The sequence below is a fragment of the Nothoprocta perdicaria genome, unplaced genomic scaffold (assembly GCF_003342845.1).
Source record: "Nothoprocta perdicaria isolate Ctin4 unplaced genomic scaffold, notPer1 scaffold_0, whole genome shotgun sequence".
In the NCBI taxonomy this organism is placed as follows: Eukaryota; Metazoa; Chordata; class Aves; order Tinamiformes; family Tinamidae; genus Nothoprocta; species Nothoprocta perdicaria.
The window spans coordinates 13,375,136-13,396,189 of NW_020454092.1; the positions used below are offsets into that span (position 1 = coordinate 13,375,136).

A 21,054-nucleotide genomic window follows, 5' to 3' on the forward strand; every position below is an offset into this window, starting at 1 on the left:
ARCCACCTAAAAGCACTGCTTAGCCACAGCCTGTCCAGCATCCTGTAGGAGGCTCCATGGGGAATCCTCCACAGAGAATCACATGGGTGCAATGTGGCCTATTCCCAGAGAGGAGAGACCTCAACCCCTTGTCACCCACTGAGGTCACGAAGAAACATCCCTAACAGCGTCCCATCCCTAACAGCGTCCCCTGAACTTCCTCATAGCCCCTGCGAAGCGTCAGGGACTGACCACCACAGCGGGCACCTGGGCTCCCAGAGCATCCCAGCGCCTGCTGCAAGCCCAGCATCCATCCGCCACGGATGCCTCCTAACACGGCTGCAAGCTGCCTTCGCCGCTGACCAGCCCGCTGTGCACGGCCTCTTGCTTTGCTCTTGCTTTTGCTCTCGCTGCAAACGTGCTCGGGCGCGAGYGGTGCCAGGGACAAGCGGGTGGCACGGAGACCTCCGGCTGAGCCGGGAAGCGAGCCGCGCTGCCGGAGCCCTCGGATTCCCCCACCTGCTCCCCTGGTTTTACGGCTTCGTAGAACCGTTTGAGAGAGAATTACAGCACCTGGAGGGAAATCTGACCACTAAAGCCCTCCAAGGAGAAAGAGCTTTGAAGCAAGTGAGATTTGGAGCCTTAAACCTTGACAGAATGTCTGTATTAAGCCTTTCCCAGCTTCSTTGCTCGAGATGAAATTTCTAGCACGGTCATTTAACTTCTCCACATCGTGTCTGGTGGTAGGAGCCAGGGACTGGTGTCAGGGCCCTGGGGTTTTAACTCCTTCTCTTATGTCATGGATTTACTGGGCGACTATGGGAAAGGCACTGCAGATATCTGTGCCTGTTCCTTCCTCCCCCTCCTTCTGCAACTGAGATTTATGAGGAAAGACCTAAAAAGCTAAAGCTAAACCTTGTGGCAAAGCTGCAGCTAAACAGGGGACATGAGAGCGGTGCACAGGTTTACAGAGGAGGGGAGTGCCTGGGATGAGGGTCAGCCATCCATGTGCCCTGTCTGTGCAGGGTAAGGAAACKGGGGCTACTCCAAAAAAATCTCTGCCAGTTTTTTTTTTTTCCATAAAACAAACTGTGAACAAGCAGAGCCCTGCGCTGCCCTTGGGCCAAGCAGCTGTGCCCTCTCTTTAGGCTGGGGATGAGGGCACCAGAGCAGAGACAGGGGCAGTTCAGTGCCACGCTCCAGAACGAGGGTCTGCATTTCTGCCCCAGCTCCACCACAGACGGACCAGGACACCTTGCCCAGGTCTCTCCCTCTTCATCCTCTGCCCTTTCTCCCAGAAGGGCTCCTTTCCCCTCTGCATAGCTGGTGCCTTCTCCAGGAGGGCCCTGAGCTCCATCGCAGTCCCAAGTGTGGCAAAGCATGAACAAAAATAGACCAGTAGCTCACGTTTGTGTAAGCTTAGCACAGCTGCAAGCCCTGGAAGCCTTCAGGGGAGGCCAGCAGGCTGCTGATGCCGGTATTTCCATGCACTGTTAACACCCTTCTAGCATTCAAGCGTTGCACCCTCAGCTCCAGCCCACCTCCGCCAGCTAAAAGCCACCGGGGGATTTTGCCTCTCATTTGGAGCAAATTTGGACCTTCTGAAAGTGTCTGCGAAACTCAGCTCTGCCACCAGCATCTTTGTGTCAGGGATCCTCAAACGGTAACGTGAAAAGAAGAAYGGTTAGCAGAGTAAGGGGGGGAAATCAGAGCAAGGTCTGGTATCACTCATGGCTTTCGGGTTACAGTTCCCAAGTGATAACAGCTATTAGCAACACTTTGACGGCTTCCCTACCGTGGAGGGGAGGGCAGGAGACAGAAAACATGTCAAGCCATCACCTCCATGTTAAGTGATAAGTACCTATTTAGACGGCAGAGTTAAAGCTGAATGCATCAAGCAGGGAACACTTTGTGCCAAAAATATATATGTATATAAAAAAAAAAAAAAAAGAGGCCATACAGATACATAAAAAGCGGGGTTAGGGTATTTGTTCTGCTGACAGCAGCTGTGATGGATTGTTTAAGAAAAATAGACTCGCTGTGTTTTTCCAGGGCTAGCAGAAAGCCAGAGTCCAGCGCTTTAATACCCTCAAACCACCGGCCTTGAGARGAAGGGGAATGTCAGAGGTATCAGACAGGGCTGGGGACCGCGTGTGCGGGCAGGTCCTGTCCCTTGGGAATGAAGGAAACCTTGGCCTGGCTGGGGACACGGTGGCATGTGCATGCACGGGTGCTGCTGGCAGCGCAGGCTCACACAGCCCGGGCAAGATTGATGGCCTCGTTGCCATTAAGAAAAAAATTAGCCGGTGGCGGCTATCATATTAAAGGGTGAAGAAGCCGTGAATTATTTTCTTAAAGATCTTATCACTTACAATGATAATTTTACCTTCCGAAAGGCCACTTTTAATGAGGCAAGCCAGGCAAAAAGTCATGATTTAATGCCGGATTTTTTTTTTCCCAAACACATTTTACTGCTTTTTTGTCCATGTTTAAAAAGCGCCGGTGACCTTTTTTTATTTAGCTTGCCCCAGGTGTAATGCTCAGGCTGATCCTCTCAGGGTTTATAACCTCCGCAGAGAGTGCCTTTCCCAGTGGAGGGATGATTTAAAGGGGAGGGAGAAATATGAGGCTGCAGGGCCACTCGCACGAGGCCCCAACTGCTGTCCTGGAGCCGCGGCTTGCTGTGGGGGGGGTCCTGGCCTGGGAAGGAGGTTGTTTCCCTGGATTTAGCCCCACTCAAGATGCTTCCTGAAGCAGAGATGGGCTTAGATGTTCCCTCAGCAGGGATGAGCGAGCTGGCAGCTCAAGGAGATGGGGAACGTGTCAAGGGATGTGTCTGTGCTGAGGGCACCCCAACCACTTAGCCGTGGGGAGGCAGTCCCAACACCATGGTTTGCAGCAGGGGGAAAAGAAAGAGGCCCAAATTAGGCCCAAATTAACACMAAAATGCAAGTCCTCCCCCACCACGCAGGTCCTGCGTGCCCGGGCTGGAGGGCCAAGTGAGCCACATCCCGGGGAAACGRGGAAAACAAATGAAGTCAAGTTGCCGGAGAGCGCAGGGGAAGTGTGACTTGGCATCTCTAACGCTGTGCTTAACATGCCGGCGAGGTATTTAGAATTGAAGTGCTTGCACACAATTTAAAAATAGACAGTTTATTAATCTAAACTGCGAGTGTATGTAGAAGAGGCCTCGAGATTGACATCTTTGGGATTAGTTTAGCCCTGCGTTTTTCCAGAGGTCATCGCCATGGTGCTCAGGAGGTTTGTGGAATAAATGGGGCCGGCGTTCTTCCCGGGACCACACGCTAAAAACTAATACATAACGTTTAATTTACTGTCTCCATAGCTAGCCCGACCATTTTTCACATAATAATATTGGATTAGAGCTACCAGAAGCTGAGGGGGGAGCTGGAGGCAGGGAGGGTTTGTCTGTCTGTCGCCAAAGAATGGGCAGATGGGTTTTTTTTCCCCTTCTCTAGAATTCATTGGAAGAGCAAATGCATTTAACCCTCCCAGCTCCGGGATGCTCAGCTCGTTCCAGGAGGGAAAGGCCATCGGCAGCGCTGCAGTCGGGACTTGAGTTCTGTCAGGCTTTGTTGCACAGGACATTTGCAATCCTGCTTTTTTTTTTTCCCCAAAACTGCTTTTCCCTCCTTCTCCTTGTAGGAAATAAAGAAACTAAATGCCTCTGGGTGCTGAGCACAGTCCCCTGGGGTACCACCAGCCCCGGGGCTCCCTGCTGTCCAAACATACGTGTATGCTGAGTCATTTTTTCACTTGCTCATATCTTTCCCAAAAATGCACCTTTTTTTTCATGTTTCATTTCAGCCCAGAGGCAAATGTTTCTGGAATGCTTGCCTTTCTCCAAGGTATTCTGTTTTTTAATAACGTTGTCACCACACTTGACCTGTCCAATTCAGATGATATCTGCACTTCCCTTTGCAAACAGACACAGCTCTGAGCAGTCATTTATTGTTGAATCTTGCCAGCTGATTCCTCGAAACAAACATCTGGAGAGTTGCATTTACAGTGTATATTTTTTACAGTATAGTGTCTTACTAAATTTCATCCACTTCAGCTAATCTTTATTTTAAATTAGCATTTTTAAATGGATTTTTCTCTGAAGTTCTTCTAATAATAAATATCACTTACAACCCAGTAGACATTTTTTTTAATATTGTCAAACTCTTGGAGTAATTTTCCCACTGGAGTTCATTGTGTGTAGAATTTAGACTTACCCACTATTGACTTGGAGTTTATCAGAGATTTCTTCCTTCTCAAACATCACTGATCTTTTCAATCTTTTAAAAGGCCCTTTTTTTCGCTGCTACTTATTAAAATAAACAGTGTCATTATGGAGCGAAGGGGCCGTTTTGCTGCAGAGGTGCTGAGAGCTCCAGTGCAGCTCCCGAAGCCCTCGAGAGATTCAGTGGGACTTCGACACGAGCGCTCGCCCGCGTTCCTGTATCGCCAGTGTGTGTTTATGGCGTGGTGTTTATGTCAGGGGATCTCACAGGTCCGGGTGGTATCCGCAGGACAGCGTGTGCCCGCGGATGCTCTGGCACTGCCCACGTGGGATCCGGTTGCTGCGGCTCGCGGGGAAGCCAGGCCCACGGGGTGCTCTCCCGAGCACGGTTAAAGCCCTGCTTGCAGGACAAAACGTGCTATGGAGTGCCCGAGGCAGGAAAAGGAGGTGTCTCCCGGCCTCCCGCTCTGCCGTGGGGCAGGAGATGGGATACGGTCCTGCGGGAAGCGCCGAGGCCGCCCGGATGCGTGCGGCGCTCCGAGTGCGGCACGCGCGCCCTCGCCGGGCAGAGAGCTTGGCAGCGCTCACAGCATGAATTTCTCCTTTCTCTTGCAGTCAATTTTGTTGTCAGCCTCAATCAAGCGGGAAGGAGATTCTCCGACAGCATCGCCCCACTCTTCAGATGACATCCATCACTCGGACAGATACCAGGTAAGCGAGCAGACAGCGGTCGGGCTTTACGGGGAAGCAGCGCGTGCAGCTCGCCATGAGCCAGCGCCCCGGCTCTCTGCTCCACAGCGGTGCCCCATTCGTCTGCCTACACAGCAGGACATCAGCCCTTGGTGGGCTTATATGGCTGGGAGCCATGCTCTYGTTTGCAGATTTTCCTCCCCACAAAACTACTTTAAATCTTTGTGGTGGCTTCTGTTGCATTATGTTCGCCACAGCTCTAGCCCTAGGAGTACAGATCTGCTAGGATGTCTGTCTGCGTTTTGGGGGGCAGACCGGCTCAACTCCAGCTCATCACACCTCCAAACTGTTTGCCCTCAGGTCTGTGCCCAATGACTTTTTTCAAGTAAACTTCAGAAGGCAGCAGATGGAATAGGTGAAGTCTTTAGCAGGGACCCACGCATGCTTCCACCCGCYGTATGGATGGGTTGGACAGGCAGTGGTTCGACATATGCCCATCACCCTAAGTCCTCCTCTGCTTTGACATGATATCCTATGCCTAAGGCGAAGTAGACAGCTCAGGCTTTCCCACATTGGGCACTGTCACATGTGCCCCAAGGCTGTGTTTGGATCTGCAGAGGCCGATGACCAGCACTAGGGGTTCAGCCAAKCAACCGCAATTAAAGTAAATGTTCTTAAAGATGGTTCCTATTAGTAGCAAGTTTGTACATTTGTTGCCCATTGTTCCACCCCCCCGTCCTCTTTATTGGTTATTCTACCAAATATGGGCCAGATCCTCCTGTCTGCTACGTAGTCCAGCATAGAGTGAGGCTAAGAGCCTTCATTTACAATTTGGTGGCACATCACACACACTTTACCCTTCTATGTAAATGCAATGGTGAAACCTAGTGCAAAGAAACAGCAGCAAACCATGCAGAAGACACAGGAATGTGTGATTCAGGTAATTCTAGTCTCTTTTTTGCCTCTGTATGAAGGCTGATAAACAAATAATATTCTTCCCAAAAGGATGTGGAAGAGATTTTTGGGGTGACCCCATTCATTTGAGAACACCCCTCCTCCCTTCTTGTGTCTCCTGACTTCAGTCTTTGTGAAATTGGTGGTCCCTTGCAGTCCTCCGGTCCTATAAATTTTTATTATGTCATACTTGAGGACAAATATTCGCAGCAGAAGCTCCCTCTATGTGCTGAGTCTAGCTAGACTGTAATGTCTTTTAAGTTTGTGGGTGTATTTTATGGAGGGTTGTAGCCCTTAATGCAAATGTGTAATGGGAGTTGTAAGTCTGCACTGCAGGGAGAAAAGACCTCTGGGGCCTGATTTTCATTTACCCTTATGCTGCTTTATGCTGCTCTGGCAATGTAAAGGGACCTTAGGGTGGGTGCCAGGGCTGTGTAAAGCCTCGGTGCAGCCTGCATAAAGCCACAGGATGAATGAGAATTTAGTCCTCCTGGCTTAGCAAGCAAAATGCTCGGGAAGCAGAGCGGAAGACTCTCACTGGGACTTCAAGGGCTGCAAAATTTAGCTTTTCATCTGCAGAGAGCTGCTGAAACTGTGAATGCTCCTTATGTTCTTTGTGATCCAATAACAAATACACACCGCATTAGTAAAATGGTGGAATGTGAGTCATCGGTGCGTAGGTTGTTGCAGTTCCTATGGCTTGGTTTTCTTAGTCCCCATGCGGTGAATATACATGAAAAGAGAGGAGATTTGCAAATGGGAGCTGAGGGACTGCTGGATTGCCCATCGCTTGCACCTGGGTTGAGAGAGAGCCACAGCATTGGCAATGGGGCAGCTCCAAGACGTGGGGAGCCGGCTCTGCCCTGCCTGTCCCATGCCTAGGTTGAGGAATTCAACGTGTGGACACCAACRCTCAATGGAAGCTCCAACAGTGCAGGACATCATGGTATGGGCTAAATGAGGGTGCTCCTCCTACGTACAGTGGCTTTTCCTGCTCTCCAAGTGAAAATAAAGCCCTGCTAGTGCCTTTTCTAGCTATATTCACCAGTTGAAAAGCAACAGCAAGTTGTCATTCATRTACCCCAATGATGACATTTCGGGCTCCTCTGCTAGGATGGAGACCAAGCTGAGCCTACAGAGCATTTGTGGCTGAATAGGTGTGGAGTAAGCATAAGCGAAAGCCTAAAACCTTGTCCAGGAAAGCCTAAGCTCCCTCCATTCCCGCCACAAGGGCAAGCAAACATCCTGAGACACAGCTTAATTAGTAAAAATGATCATAATTCATCAGCTTTTAAGAAAGTACATGCATGAAAATACGTTCGCATTTTGACATGTGGTGAGAGCTGGGATGTGCTGTGCAAGTCAGTGCACAGTGCACAAGGCTACCAGCCAGCCCCTGGACTTGCTGATGTCCCCACATCTTCTCACAGACCAAATATTCTCTCTGTGGGAGGCGGGTTGTCTGGAGACCCAAGCGGTACATTTGATTCCAACAAGGACAGCCTGGGCGAAGAAGAGGGTTTTGTTAGTCTGGCAGCTGGTCCTACCCCGGCTCGTTCCTCAGAGCCCCCCACATCTGCAGGYAGACATGGGGAAGAAATTCACTGGCCGTTTTTGATTGCCCATTTTTGACTGGTTTTGATGAAACGCAGAAAGAACAAGAGCCCTAGAGCAAACGGGAAGGTTCCTGGTGCCTCAAGCAGGCCGCAGCCGTGCACAGGCAACAGGGCTTTAAAAAATGTGCATCTTTTTTAGGCAAAATCACATTGTTTTGGCCCTGTGGTGCTGGTGGCCTTCCCTGATTGGCCAGGAGCCCTTGGGCCMACACACCCTGATCCCCCATTGGGCTGGAAATCTTGGGGTGCACTCAGCCCCTGGGCCTGGATTGGTCAAGCAGTCTTGGTGACGCAAGCACCTCTGGGCCCTGATTGGCCAGTGCCTTTGGGTCCCTCATTGGCAGGAGAATCTTGGGGTGCACTTGCCCTAGTGCCCTGACTGGCTAAGTGCCTCGCGCTCTAGTGCCCGCGGGCGCTGATTGGCCGAGTGCCCTTGGGTGCTAAAGCCCCTGGGCGCTGATTGGCCGGCGCTCCCGGGCCCTGCTGCCGCCTGTCGGTTGCCATGGGAACTTCCTCCCGTGCGCCTCTCCCCGTCGGTTTCCTGGTGAACTTTCACCCGCGCGGCGGCGGGTCACATGACCGGGGCAACATGGCGGCGGCCGCTGGGGGCTGATCGGCGGCGCCTGCCGGGCCGCGCCGCATCCGCCCGCATCGCCGGCCGCGCGGGGGGGGCCGCGCCGGGGCCGCCGCCCCGCGAGCCGCCCGCCGAGATGCAGAGCGGCAGGAGGGGGCCCGGCGGCGGGGGCCGGGAAGAGGTGGGTGCGGGGCAGGCCCGGGGCCGGTGATGAGCGGGGCGGACCGGGCCGGGCCTTGTTTACCGGGGGGGGGGGGGCGGTTTGGGGCCGTCCGGAGGGGGCGGCCTCCCGGGGGCCCTGACACTTGTCCGCTCTTGTCTCCCCTCTGCAGACCTTCCTGCGGGTGCGAGCGAACAGGCAGACCCGGCTGAATGGTGAGTGCGGCACCGGCACCGGCACCGGCCCGGCCCCGCGGGGCGGCACCGAGCGGCCGCCGGGCCCCGCGGCGGGCGGCAGCAGCCACCACCGCGACCCCCCTGCACTGCTGCTGCCGCCGCCGCCGCGGCGCGAGCGGTTGTTTTGGTCGCGTCACGAGCGGTTGTTTTGGTCACGTCACGAGCGGTTGTTTTGGTCACGTCACGTTGAGATAAAATCCCGCGAGTTGCTTTGCGCTTCCCACAGGAAGCGGTTTCCCCGGCTGGGACCCTCGGAAGGGCCCCGAGGCCTCTCGGTTGCGCTCCAGGCCCTGCTGCCCTGTTCCCAAGGATTGCAGGGCAGAAGCCAGGTCTTGTAGTGAACTTTATAAGCCAGCAGTCTGAGCACACCCGTGTCTGACGTCAGGCTGGGTTTCCCTGCCCCAGCCCACAGGTGCAGCCGCGTTGCTCCCATTCTCTTCTTTCTAGGTGTTTGGAACAAATAAATCCACTAAGAAGTGTTCTGACACTTAAAAAAAAAAATCAAACCTCAATTCCCTTTATTTCAATGTGAGGAATTCCCATCTTTGTGTTTGTAAATGCACSTACCTCAAAAAAAAAAAAAAGCTTAAAATATTTCCCTTTTGTTTACTTAAAAGAAATTGAGGCTGTTTTCTCAAAGTGTGAAGAAACCAGAGCTTATCATTTAAACAGTAATAGTTTATCTCATTTTATGTTGCTTGTAGTTGTTGTAATACCATTCAGTCAATATTCATTTGTTCAGGGTATCAGGAGGTTTGTCAGTTTTGAACTTCCTGCCTAGGTAGTTTGTGATAATATCAGTGGCGTTCTGCAGATGCAGTTTGTTTAGAGAAAGATAACGATGTTTTGAACGAAACAGCAAACGGGTTTGAGTCGTACTGATGCTGAAACAGTTTGTTGGCAGTATTGCATGGTTAACATGGTCTTAAGCAAACAGAAATATTTCTGAGTTACTGGCCCAATGTCTTTGCCGAGTAATATATAACTGAACTCAGAACTACCCTGGAGATTTTTATRTATAGATTTTGAGGGCAAAAATGCTTAAATTCCTGAGGGTTTAGTTATACAAGGAAGAGTGCTCATCTCAGTGCTCTATGGTGTCAGTGATGAAGTGTTTCCTCATCACTGGTGTGTAGCTCGGGTTGAGCTTACACCTTCCACCTTTTCTCAGTGCACAACTGCTCTTTGTCAACAAAACCAGCCCGGCCCATGAGGTTCCTGGTGTTGTGGAGTCTTTGAGGGTAGATGCAGCTCTTGATGGCAGCATCCCCTGCTGACCCGGCTCTGCACTGCCCCTGTGTCTCACCTGGACCCAAGGAGGKTTGCACCAGGGTGTGTGCAAACTGCAGGCTCGGAGCTTGGGCCCTGTCATTGGATATTTTTGTGAACCTGGCAGTTCTGTACAGCATTTTCACGTTTGTTTTTGTAACTTTTTTTTCAGTACCTTTGTGGTAGGGTGAGCAAAAGTGCCAGCCATCTCTTCGGTGGGGGCATTAGGTTGGTTTTTATAACAATATTGTAGCGTGATATTTCTTGTGCACTCTTTTATGCCCCCTAACAATAGTAGGCCCAAAAGTTAGGGCATTGGATATAGAACTAGCTGAAGTGCTTAGGGTTACAGACGTCAATCTAGATCAGAACCGGTTTCTTTCGACCTTGGCTTTCTGTGACTGACTATTGCTGTTCCCAGAACATAACCCACAGTGATGCCTGGTTTCCCTCTATGCTGTTAGATTAGTATCCAGCCAGGCAGCTGGATAAAATTCACAGCTTCTTTCTGTGCGTGTGCCTTGGTATTTGTGAGCACTGAGCTCTGCCTGCTTTCTTGTTTCCTTCCCCAATTGTTCACACTAAAGTAACTTTGCAGTATTCATAAGCATTTTTGCATTATTGTTGAACAGCTATTTAAGCAGGATTGCTCCAGATGGAGAACACTTGAGTGCATTGGAAGAAAACGCTTATTTGTTTATATCTTGTGTCTTAATGAGCTTCTAATCAATCTCACGATTTTAGAGCTTGCTCCATGAGAATGGTTTCCTCACCCTTGTTAGTTTACACTGACAGAAATTGTGTAGGGCTTGTCCAAAGATATCTGCCTTCTCATTTTGCATTGTCTTATCGATGCACTAAGGAACCCTAGTTTTTTGGTTTTGAAAGACATCCTGCACTTCTTACGTAACATTTCATTCGTTTGTGTTATTTCCAAGGTGCTTTTCAGTGTTGCAGATGGTTTATCTTGGTATCTCTGTAAAGCTTTTTCCCAGCTGAGTTTCAGGACCCCTTCTAGAAGCTCTCCCCCATAAAAAGGGACCCACAGCATTTGCCGTTCTCCAAATCATTCTTTGCTGAAGTCTCATCTGCTCAGTGTTTGATGCCCAAATGCTACCAGAATCCCTAGATAAGTTTCCTTGTGCTGTGAAGAAAGGCTTCTTTGAGCTGCTGTTGGCCTGACTGCAGTACGATTAGGTCCTGATAGTCGTATGATTCATAAGTACCTAGCAATCCAGTATTTTAATTCCTTAAATCCAGCTCTTTTGCTTAAATTGAACCGTAAGGAAGCTGAGTATGTGTGCAAGCTGTGGAGCAGCAGATTAGCGTTCTGCCTGTAAGTCTCTTGGTTCTGTGTTTGTATCTGAACGTCCCTGTCAGTCTTGGTGAGTTAATCGTCACCCTTCAGCTGGGCTAAACCTGCTCTGCAGAGGTTGTGTCCTGATGAACCCCAGAGTTTGAGGTGCAGATTCCCAATAAACCCAGGCGAAAAAGAGGCGTTTCTCCCATTTGCTTCACTTTCAGTGTTGCCATACTCAAAGAAGCTTTAATCCACCTTGTAAATTTATGCTTATGGAGTTTAGCAGGGCAGATCTGCCTAGGTAGTCACTCAAAATTAAAAGCACAGATTTGTGCATTAGCCTATAGGAAAATGTATTCAGTTGGCTAAGGATATGCCAACATCAGAGAGTGGGGTCAGATTGAAGGCTGCTGAAATCATCCGTGTGGAYGCTTGGCCATGCAAATTTGAAAGCCCAGTGAGGCCCTTGTGTGAATTTGGCCCTAAATGGTCTCTCTTAGGCAGATGAATGGCAAATTGTACATAAAGTTTGAAACGGCTTCATTCTTGACCATCTGTTTTCTTGCTTTAGCTTTTCCTGAGATAGCTTTTTGTTTTCTGCTATTGCTGCCTGTGTTCCCTCAAATCAAATGCTCCTGGGTAAGTTGATMGGCCACAGAAGCTTTTGATAGGCCTGACTAACCAGTCCTCAAAACTCCCTTCTGGGCCCTCCTCTTCTGGGAGATTTGTAGGGAGCAAGTGTGTATTTACATGCTTGAATTTAGGGGCGTTTGTAAAGTTTGCATTCTCGGTAGAGCTACAAAATAGATCTTTGCAGATAGATCCTGCTTTTGCACGTGCCTGAGAAACAGGTTCTAGTGTTGTTGCTGACCCTAAAACCGCCTCTCAGGGCACACATCTCCATGGAGGTGGTCACTGCAGGGATTGTTCTTGGACTCAGATCAGCACCAGCTTGCCGTTCGTTTGCTTTTGTAGCAGAGACAGGGAGGAGGAATAAAACCGGATTATTTTCACTGGAAAGGAGACAAAAATGTTTCCATTTAATTTGATTGGCCTGTCATTGCAGGAGCTTCTAATGATGTCTGCATGGGACTCAGGGGACCACTCAAACTGGTGGAGGGAATCATAAGAGATATTGCTAGGAACTTAATCATCTCCTTTGATGCTCTTACGGAGGGTTGCACAGTAGCTACTGCTGGGTGCTGTGTAAAAGTCCTTCTGAGGTGATTAGTGCCTTGTCCTGAAGGTGAAGTTTTACTTACTTAAAATCAGTGGAAATTGAAAACCATCAGTGTTTTTATCATGAAGTTGCTGGGCTTGAGAGTAACAGGATCATTAGGCATTAATAAAGTTCAGCCTAGATGGGGAGGCCCGCTGTGGAGAAAAGATTCTGTTTCTTCTGCCTGTAAGGCAGCAACGTCTGGGGAAGGGGACCCAGATGAAAGGAGAAAGGCACTAGAGACTTTGAAAGTCCAGCAGAAAAAAAMCCCTTGGCTCCTTTATTTATATGTTTATTTTTCCTTAGGAAATGGAAGAGCAGCTTCCCTAACCAGCAGTGTTTCTGGGAGCAGATCAGAGACCTGAATTTAGATCCCAGTCCTGCCAGAGGGTTCCTCATCCTGATTCTTTCTCAGGTCTCATTAYGGGGCTGTGACCACTTGAACTCTGGGCTGCTTCATGGGTTAGAGGCCAGCTTCTTCCTGGGCGCTTCCAGGTGCTGCTAGGAGCCCATTAGCTGCGGAAAAAGGGACCATGTCYCAAGCACCTGCTTGAGGAATCCGCTAGTCCTGTTGCTGGAGTAGCTGCGTGARGGCAGGTCCCTGTGTCCCACTTGAGGGACAAGAGCTCCATGTTTGGGGGTCACATTTGCAGCCAGGCTTTTGGTAAAGTATTTCTGTTAAAAGTGAGGCCTCAAAGGTGCTGAAAAGCTCTCGATGACCTAACAATAATTATTAATGCTCATAAGAATTAGTGAACTCCTCATGTCCTAGCAAAAGGCTGGGATAATAACTAGAGAGCCTTTGTACAGTCAGAGATCAAAAGGGGCACTTTTGTGCAGGGTCTCCTTGAGCGAGGTCCTCTTCTCGCATCCAGTCCCCTGCTGCCCGTGTTTTTATCTCCCTGATTTACAGGAGGGAATGGCTTTTTTTCCTCTCCCATGCTCCTGCGACAGGAGTGCCGGGGAGAGGGATTAGTGAGCTAATTAGAAATGATCGCATCTATCAACACTAATTAAGAATCCAGGGGTCTCGCGCGCGTGTTCTTTGGAGCCGTTCCCCTTCGGGACAGCACCACAATCACCCCCTGCCTTTGGGGCCGCTCTGTCCCTTCCGCGCTGATTGGAAGTGATAGCCGGGATGGAAAGGGCTGCTCGGGATGTGCTTTCTGGGCTGCCGCCTCCCGTCTCGTTCCCTGCTGTCACCAGGGGCACCCGGGGCCTCCGTGGGCACGAGGCTGCTGCTCCTAATGACCCGCGAATGAAAATGGCAGGGGGATTTGTTTCCAACACCTCTTTCCTCCCGTGGCTTTTTCACTTGTGGCACTCGGATTTACAGGGCTGCTCCTCCAAGGAGCTGAGTGAACCAAGATAGGTGCTGTCTGCTGGGATCTTGCACGGAGCTGGAAGAGACCTGGGTTCTGTCACCAGCCCTGCGGTAACGTTTCAACAGCAGATCAGGTATTTGTTCTGCAAGAGCAGTCCCAAGAATTCATCCAGACAAGGCCTAAAACTAGTTGTCTTCTTTCARTTGCTGTTATAGTGCATAGATTGGATAAGAATGGCAGTAAAAAATTAATGATATTAACAGATTTGCGCAATAAACTTGTTTACCTGGGTTGTTTGGCCACATGGCATCCTACCTGAATACTTCAATGGGTCCTTCCTTCCATTTCCCTGTTCAAAAGCAGATGAGAGGAGGGAAAGAGGGAGTTGTAATGAGGATGGAGAAAGCTTTTATTCTATCTTTCTGCATTTTTTTCTGCTCAGAGAGGTGTTTACTGGAGAATCTTGATGTCAGATGCCAGCTTCATCTCCTTTTTTTYTTTTGTGCTAGCTCTGCAGAGTTACTGAGGCAAGGAAGCAGCTTGCTGAACTTATCTGAAAGAGTCGAGCTAGAGGATATGAGTATTTGCTAAACCAGAGCCTCCAAAGTCCCTCATGTGCTGAGGTACAAACGAGGGAGCACGGTTCAATTCTGCTAACTGCATTTGGTAACAGGGCTGCATGATCCTTGAGCAGGGGTAGGCTTTGGAGCTTCATGGAGGGTGGGAAGGAGAGAGAAAGCTTGGCAGACACCTTGTGGGGGRCATTGTTCTATTTAAAAATGTAGCATAATTCATTTGGCCACACAGAAATCGGCAATAACCCTTCACAATTAATGTTTGCTTCTATTTTGAGTGGAAGTCGAGCAGTTTACCTTCTGAAGTAGAAGCTGACAGTACAAGTAAAATATTAGTCTTAAGCAGACGAGAGGGAAACTAGACAATTTCTTCCTAGAAACACTGTAGTACCTGAAATATGTAGAAAAAACAGGTGCCCTGTGGGGTTGTTGGTTTGCTGAACCCAACACGAGAGGACTGCAGAGCTGGCAGGAGCAGGTGAGGTTTAGAGAATGGCTGAGAGCAGAATGTACCCGGTGAGGAAGGGCTCTCAGTTACCAGGCCTTGAAAAATGCTTTTGTCTTTTTTGGGGTTTTTTTTGCTCTTTTTTTTTTTTTTTTTTTTTTTTTTTTTTTTTAAGAATGTCGTGTTTGCAGAATCCTTTCTATCATGCCAAGGATGAAGGCTTATGTTTTGAAGGGAGTTTGTCCACCTGTCCTTTGCCAAGGAAAAGCAATGCCCAGGAGTCAATTTGAAGCCACTTTAATCCTGTGCCCCAGGGTGTAGGGATTGGTGAGCACTGCTGGGTTTCCTCTGTGGCACGTTGTACCCAACCTGGGAAGTTTCAAGTTTCTCCTCAAGAGGAAGCCCTGGAAAGGATTGATGTTTCTGTTGGTGTGTTCAGCTAAAGCTTTGCAGCTCGCTGGGTGATGTGGATGTGCTTCAGCAGGCCCTGACAGACACCTTCCTGTACCTGGGTCTGCTTTTCCTGCTGCTCCGGCACCTTTCCCTGACTTGCTGGCTGCAGGGAGCTGTTGATCTCGCCGTCTTCGAGCGTGAAGGCTTTCAGAGCATGCTGCAGTGCTCACAACGTCAATAACGATCTCCTGCTAATGCCGCTTTTCGGTGGTGTCATCTCTCATTATCACATGGGCTTTCCTTGGGCTTTTCCTTGTCTCTCATTCAGAATTTTGACCTTCCTTATTAATTAAACAACAACTTTCCTCCAGCCAGTGATTGAGTTATTCGGTAATACCTGCCTAAAGCCATAATAATAAAGGACAGAAGTTCTTTTTAATGCAAATGATTTGGTTCCAGATGTTTTGATCACATTAGACCATGACTCAAATTAAGCAGAGATTAGATTAAGCAACAGGCTACTTTTTCTAATCATCGTGATTCCCAACATGTCTGTTTCCCAGAATATACATTCTTGAAGGCAGGGTAGCCCCCAGTTCTCTTCTATATGGCTGGAAAATTATGAGATAAAAATGTCAGAATGTAGGTACTGCGTTTTCCTCAGTAAGGATCCTTCCTCTGCCGAAATGGTACCCTTACTAAGATGCTACCCTGACTTGTTGGTGACATTTTGGGAACGTATTGTTCAAGGTGTGCAAGAGGTGGTGGGATTCTGGAAGCAGCGGTTATGAAATGTGACCAAGGCTTTGCAGGCGGTATTTCAGCTTTCTAAGGCCTGGAGAAATTCCTCTATAGGGAATAGTTGTGTTAAGGGGTGGGTTTGAGAGTTAGAAGGCAAATCCAGAGCAGGGTTCAGTGGCTTGATCACTCAGATTTGGGAAAAAAAATGCAGACTTTCACAACAAAGTGTTTAACCATTTGAATAACGTGCCTGGAGTTGTGCAGCAGCTAGTCCATCTCCCAGCTCTCAAACCAAGAGTAGGCGCCTTTCTGAAATCAGAATGAACTAAACCCCAGCTTGATGTAGAAAGTACAAAGTGGAATTCTCTGTGTCTCTTAGAATGTCRGAATGGGGAATGGCTGTGGGATCTTCTGGTCCAAAATCCTGCGTTTCTGCCAAGGCCTTACTGTTCAGAGCAGGCAGAGCTGAGTACATAGAGAAGAGTTGATCTCCAAACTTGACATGTTTTTCCTTTTTTGTTTTCTTTCCCTGGTTTCTCCACGCAGCTCGGATTGGGAAAATGAAACGGCGGAAGCAAGACGAAGGGCAGGTATGTCCCCTCTGCAGCCGGCCTCTGTCAGGATCCGAGGAGGAGATGAGTAGGCATGTGGAACAATGCCTTGCAAAGGTAGAGGCGCAGCAGGATCGCCAGCTGCCATTCCCTTCCCCCTACTCCCAGCTTGGTCTGCAGCCCACCTAACCTGGGGCAAAAACTAACATTGCTGAGCTTGAAGGCAATGCTAACTGTCTGCCCGAGATCTGTAGCCACTTTCCTTTGTCTTGAAAGATGGATTATTCGGGATTTTCTCCTGTGTTGTTCTGGTAACTTCTCCTTTTCATGCGCTCTTTCTGTTGAAGAAGTTCAAATTGTTGTCTCTGAAGGTTGTATAGAGGTTTGCAAAGCCCTTTGCAGGACTTTATGCTTCCTATATAGTGCAGCAAAAAAAAGAGTTCTTCTTAAATTTGATGTCTTCAAAGGAAGAGATTATCTTTAGTTGGTGGTTTTATTTTTTCTCCCCCTGGTAGCAGCTTGGCATTTGTAAATGTTGCATGACCACCTCGCCCCAGAAGGTGTGCGAGAGAGGTCTCGTTGCTGAGCAGGGCCAGTCCCTCAGCCGTCTTCCTGCAGACAGCATGAAAGGAAGAACAAGCCCTAGGAGGGAGCGCTGTGGCATTGGGCTTTCTGTGCTTGTTCTTCATGAAAAGTCCGCAGTGAAGATAGGAAACAAGAATAAACTTTTTACTCAAGAGATGCATGGTGTAAAGGTGTCTTGGTGTAAGGGAGATACTTCCTTAATTTCTGTAGGTGGGAGTTTCTCCATGCTGTGGATTAAAGGAATTTGTTGTTTCCATGATAGACAGGAGAATTGTGCATGCGAAATAGGGGAAATGTGTGCTTAAATGCACACCAGAATTGTTGTAGGAAGCAGAACTTAAAAAAAATATATATATATAGAGAGAGAGAGAGAAATTTAAGTGTTCAAATCACACGGGTTGGGGGCGGGAAGGAGACACTCTAGTCCAATCTACACTTAGCTGCCCTAGGAACAATCCAACTTTCTTTCTCCATCGGTTGTTAACCCCAAAGCACTGATTCCTGCATCTCAATGCTCTGCCCCTGCTCTACCCTGTGCAGAGAGAAGGCTCGTGCATGACTGAGGATGACTCTGTGGACATCGAGAATGAGAATGGCAACCGCTTTGAAGAGTACGAGTGGTGTGGGCAGAAGAGGATACGGGCCACTACTCTCCTGGAGGGAGGATTTCGAGGTGCGCCAGTGTTTTGGGGACCCCTCTGATCCGTTGTGAGAAGTTCTTCTGTGAAATTTGATAATTGTGTGTCCTTAGAGGGAGGGACAGGCTTGGGCTGCCTCAGCRCCTGGGGTTTTCCCTTTCATGATGGGTGGGATTTTAAAGTGATTCTGGTTTTCTGCCTCTCCAGAACAATGAGCGTGAAGATCTGCACAAATTTKGAACAAAAGCAAGGCTTTATTTCTTGCTCGAGAAATGTGACTAAAAGGGGAATGAGTAGGAATGGATAGAATGGGGAGATCATTTGGGGAAATAGCTTGTTATGTGTTACACATAGTAAGAAATACGTGGAAATATTTGAGAAGAGGGAAATAGAAATGAAATTGTAAAAATTCCCAGCCTGGAGTGACGAAAGCTGGTGTATCAGCCCCTGGTGATGTATTGAAGGTGACAGCTAAGTCGCTTTAGCACCTGCATAAAATATTAAAGGGCCAGTTGTGCATTTATCACTCCATCCCTTTTAAGGTTGATAAATGAGAATCCAGGAACCTGCTCTGCACCTCCAGCGCTGCAAGCCCTTAGGGCTCCCAGACAAACACATTTTATTTTTCCTCCTTCTTTTGCTCCTTCCCCAGTGACGGGGAAATCGGTTACTGAAGAGAGAGTGAGTTATGGCAAAATTTGACCTCTCGTGAGCTTTATCGGTGAATGTAATTTTAGCTAGAAACCTGGCCCCTTTCTTACACTCAGCCCTTTGGCCTCGAAGAGGAGGATTTACTAAACTGCTTTGGCAGGGACCTCTGGCACTGAGAGTCTCTCGCAAGCAATCCACGTAGCACATGCCTAATGAGAGCAGGAATGCTGGCTCCCTCCGTTCAATAAAGAGGATGGGATGCGATCTCTTCCTATATCAGCTTGGATTTTAATTTAAAATATCTCGAGGGGAAAGGCTACTAAGTCAGGGAGTTGGACTTGCAAGCCATTGTGTGCTCAGTGACAGCCTAGCACTGCCCATCTCCCCTTACCTTCCTCTAAAATTAAATTGTAGCCAGGGAGTAGCAGAGCAGATGATCAGGATCACAGAGGTGGAGCAGCTTCTCTGTGTGTTTTAAGGCTAGCTCGTGATGTTCGCTTCCTGTATCTTTAGCCTTTATTTTCCTCACTGTTTCTGTGCTCACATAGAATCATGTCTATATGTGGTTATGGTTGGACTGTGCAGTGCTTTAAACTTTTTGTTTAGCTGTGTAATTATTGTCATAAGCATTGGATGCCTATGTACCTCTATCATGGTCAATACTACTATTAGATCCTCCTCTTCATCCTGATAAACAAAAACTACTCAGTCCATTCCTGTCCCTTCATGTGCACATGCAGTTTCTTCCTTTGCCCCCCCCAAAATACCTGAGTTTTTGAGGCATGGTCTTTGAGCATGGTCTCCAACCCCCTCTGCTCTCAGCATTGKGCTGTCCTCCCTTGATTAATATTTCCTTTTTAAAAAATTTACTCTCTGGATTATGATTTGACTCTTTCATTCAACACCAGTCACTTGGGCAGTGTCTTTCAAATGGGACTTTCAAAGGCTGGCAAAGTGTGTGTAATTGATGTGATGAGGCTGTGTAAATATATGGTGCTTGCTTCTTGATGCTTTTTTTTCTGTGTTTAATTGGAATTTTCAAATTTGTTGAAGTTTGCACTAAGTAAGTGGGCTGCTCTCCTCCCTCAGAGGTTAGTCAGATTATGGCAACATCGATGCTATAACCTTTTCTGCTAGAGGGCTGCATCACATGCATTGACACTTACTTCTGTGTTTAATGCCTCAAAAAGCCTTGCTATGTTCAGGAAGCTACAGGGTCTTCGTTTAAGACCCCTATGCTACCTTCAGGAGTGGTTACATAGGCAGCTAGAAGAGAATCTCTCCAAGAGGACTTGGAGAAGAGTGCAGCCAGGTATGTTGAGAACCTCTTGGTAATTATCTGTGGTGACAAGGTCTTTTGGATTAGSCTCCTCCTTCCTTGGTGCAAGAGGGGAGCTACTTGTAGATCAGCTGGAATGCACAAGAGCCTCCTGGTGATGTTCGTGTTGAGCGTCATCCATTCCCTCACTTTGGGTGGCAGAGGCCCCTGCTCAAAGCATGGCTCCACCAGCGTGGCTGGGATGTCTCTAGTGCCTGTGTTTTTGCTTCCTTCTCTGGAACATGCCTGTGCTGACAAGGAGACTCAGCAGCCCTCAAATTCCCAGCACTTTCCTAAGAAGAATAAGTTTTTATCACCAAGTTTTTGCCCAATGTTGTGAGATAAGGAGATGCTATCTGCAGCATGCCTGGCTACTCTGTGCCAGAMGCTTTTGTGAAATTTGGAGAACCAGAGCAAAGCTGGCATGAGCTACACTAGCTGGTTATGTTTCTTTTTAAGCAAGTTATACCTTTTTATGCCCCCTTTGGCAGTTTTCATCTTTTCCCTAGCTGCTAGCACTCGGATATCCTCAGTCAGACCTGTTCTGTGCACTCTCAGATAACCTGAAGATGACAGTCTTTTTCTTTTCTCTGCTCTTTCCTTGTTTGGGGGGCAGAGTTTTTAATTTACACATTGCTGAATTACACAAACTGCTTCTAATTTACACATTTGAATTTACACATTTAATTTGCACAAATGCTGAAGCACAGCATTTTGGAGATACCCTCTAACACTTAAAACTGCTGTATCTGAAGTTGGCAAGACCCTCRTTAACTCTTCTCATCTGAGGCTCTCATCCCTTTGCTGAGTAGTAGTAGCAATGTGGAAATCAAAAGTCTCTTTTAATGCCAGACAGTACTTGCCAGGTTTCATGGATGTCGTCAGTGTTTGAAGAGATGACATGGGGGGAAATACTTAAACCTGGAGGGGAGAGTAGATGTTCATGTGTCTCCTCAATTTCTGTTTTAATGGAGTGTTGCTATAAGGACGTTTTGAGGGGAGCAGGATACTAGGCAGCATTTATGGCATGAATCAGTTTAGACTATTGGGCAGCATTTTGGAAGCAACTCAAACTGAACACAGATTCTGGCTTTTTTAATAATCATTTTTGGCTAATGGATACATTTCATGTCACTCTCGGGGTGATGAAAGCTCTTCACTAATACATGAAAGATCATGTTAGATTCTCAGGTGTAATGGAGTATTGGGAGATTGTGGGCTTTTTTGTTTATTGTATTATTTTTGGGGCGGGGGAAGGAAGGTCAGGGAAATGAATAATATTTTTTCCCTAGAGGAGGTCTAATACTTAACATAAAAGTGTTACTTATGTGGTTCCTAGGATGAAGCTTTCATGCTTTCAAAACTATCCTAGCAAATACTCACCCCTCTGACCTGAGTGGCTGTTTTAGAAGCTAGAATTTGCCCTGGCCTTGCAGCTGCAGATCCCCCAGCAGCAGATCAAAGCCCACCCTGCTGTGGCTTGGTGCACTTGAGACACCAGGTAGAAGGAACAGGAGATGGAGGTAGGAAGGTGTATGACATGACTAGGTAGTGCTGATATCAGTATGTTAGCTCTTAGGCTGTTGGGT

At 48.2% G+C, this 21,054-nt stretch overlaps 1 protein-coding gene across 2 annotated transcripts in view; it reads left to right on the top strand.

Moving 5' to 3' along the window:
* LOC112942448 (E3 ubiquitin-protein ligase RNF220-like) overlaps window positions 1–21,054 on the top strand; it is a 74,606-nt gene that overhangs the window by 14,881 nt on the left and 38,671 nt on the right. The window contains exons 3-6 of one of the 2 annotated variants that reach the window (XM_026033392.1): window positions 4,841–4,936; window positions 8,392–8,434; window positions 16,269–16,390; window positions 17,399–17,531. In XM_026033392.1, the coding sequence (XP_025889177.1) occupies window positions 4,841–4,936; window positions 8,392–8,434; window positions 16,269–16,390; window positions 17,399–17,531 (394 nt within the window). Of the gene's footprint in view, window positions 1–4,840; window positions 4,937–8,056; window positions 8,241–8,391; window positions 8,435–16,268; window positions 16,391–17,398; window positions 17,532–21,054 lie in introns of those variants that run through there. The other variant, XM_026033400.1, reaches the window with a different exon arrangement.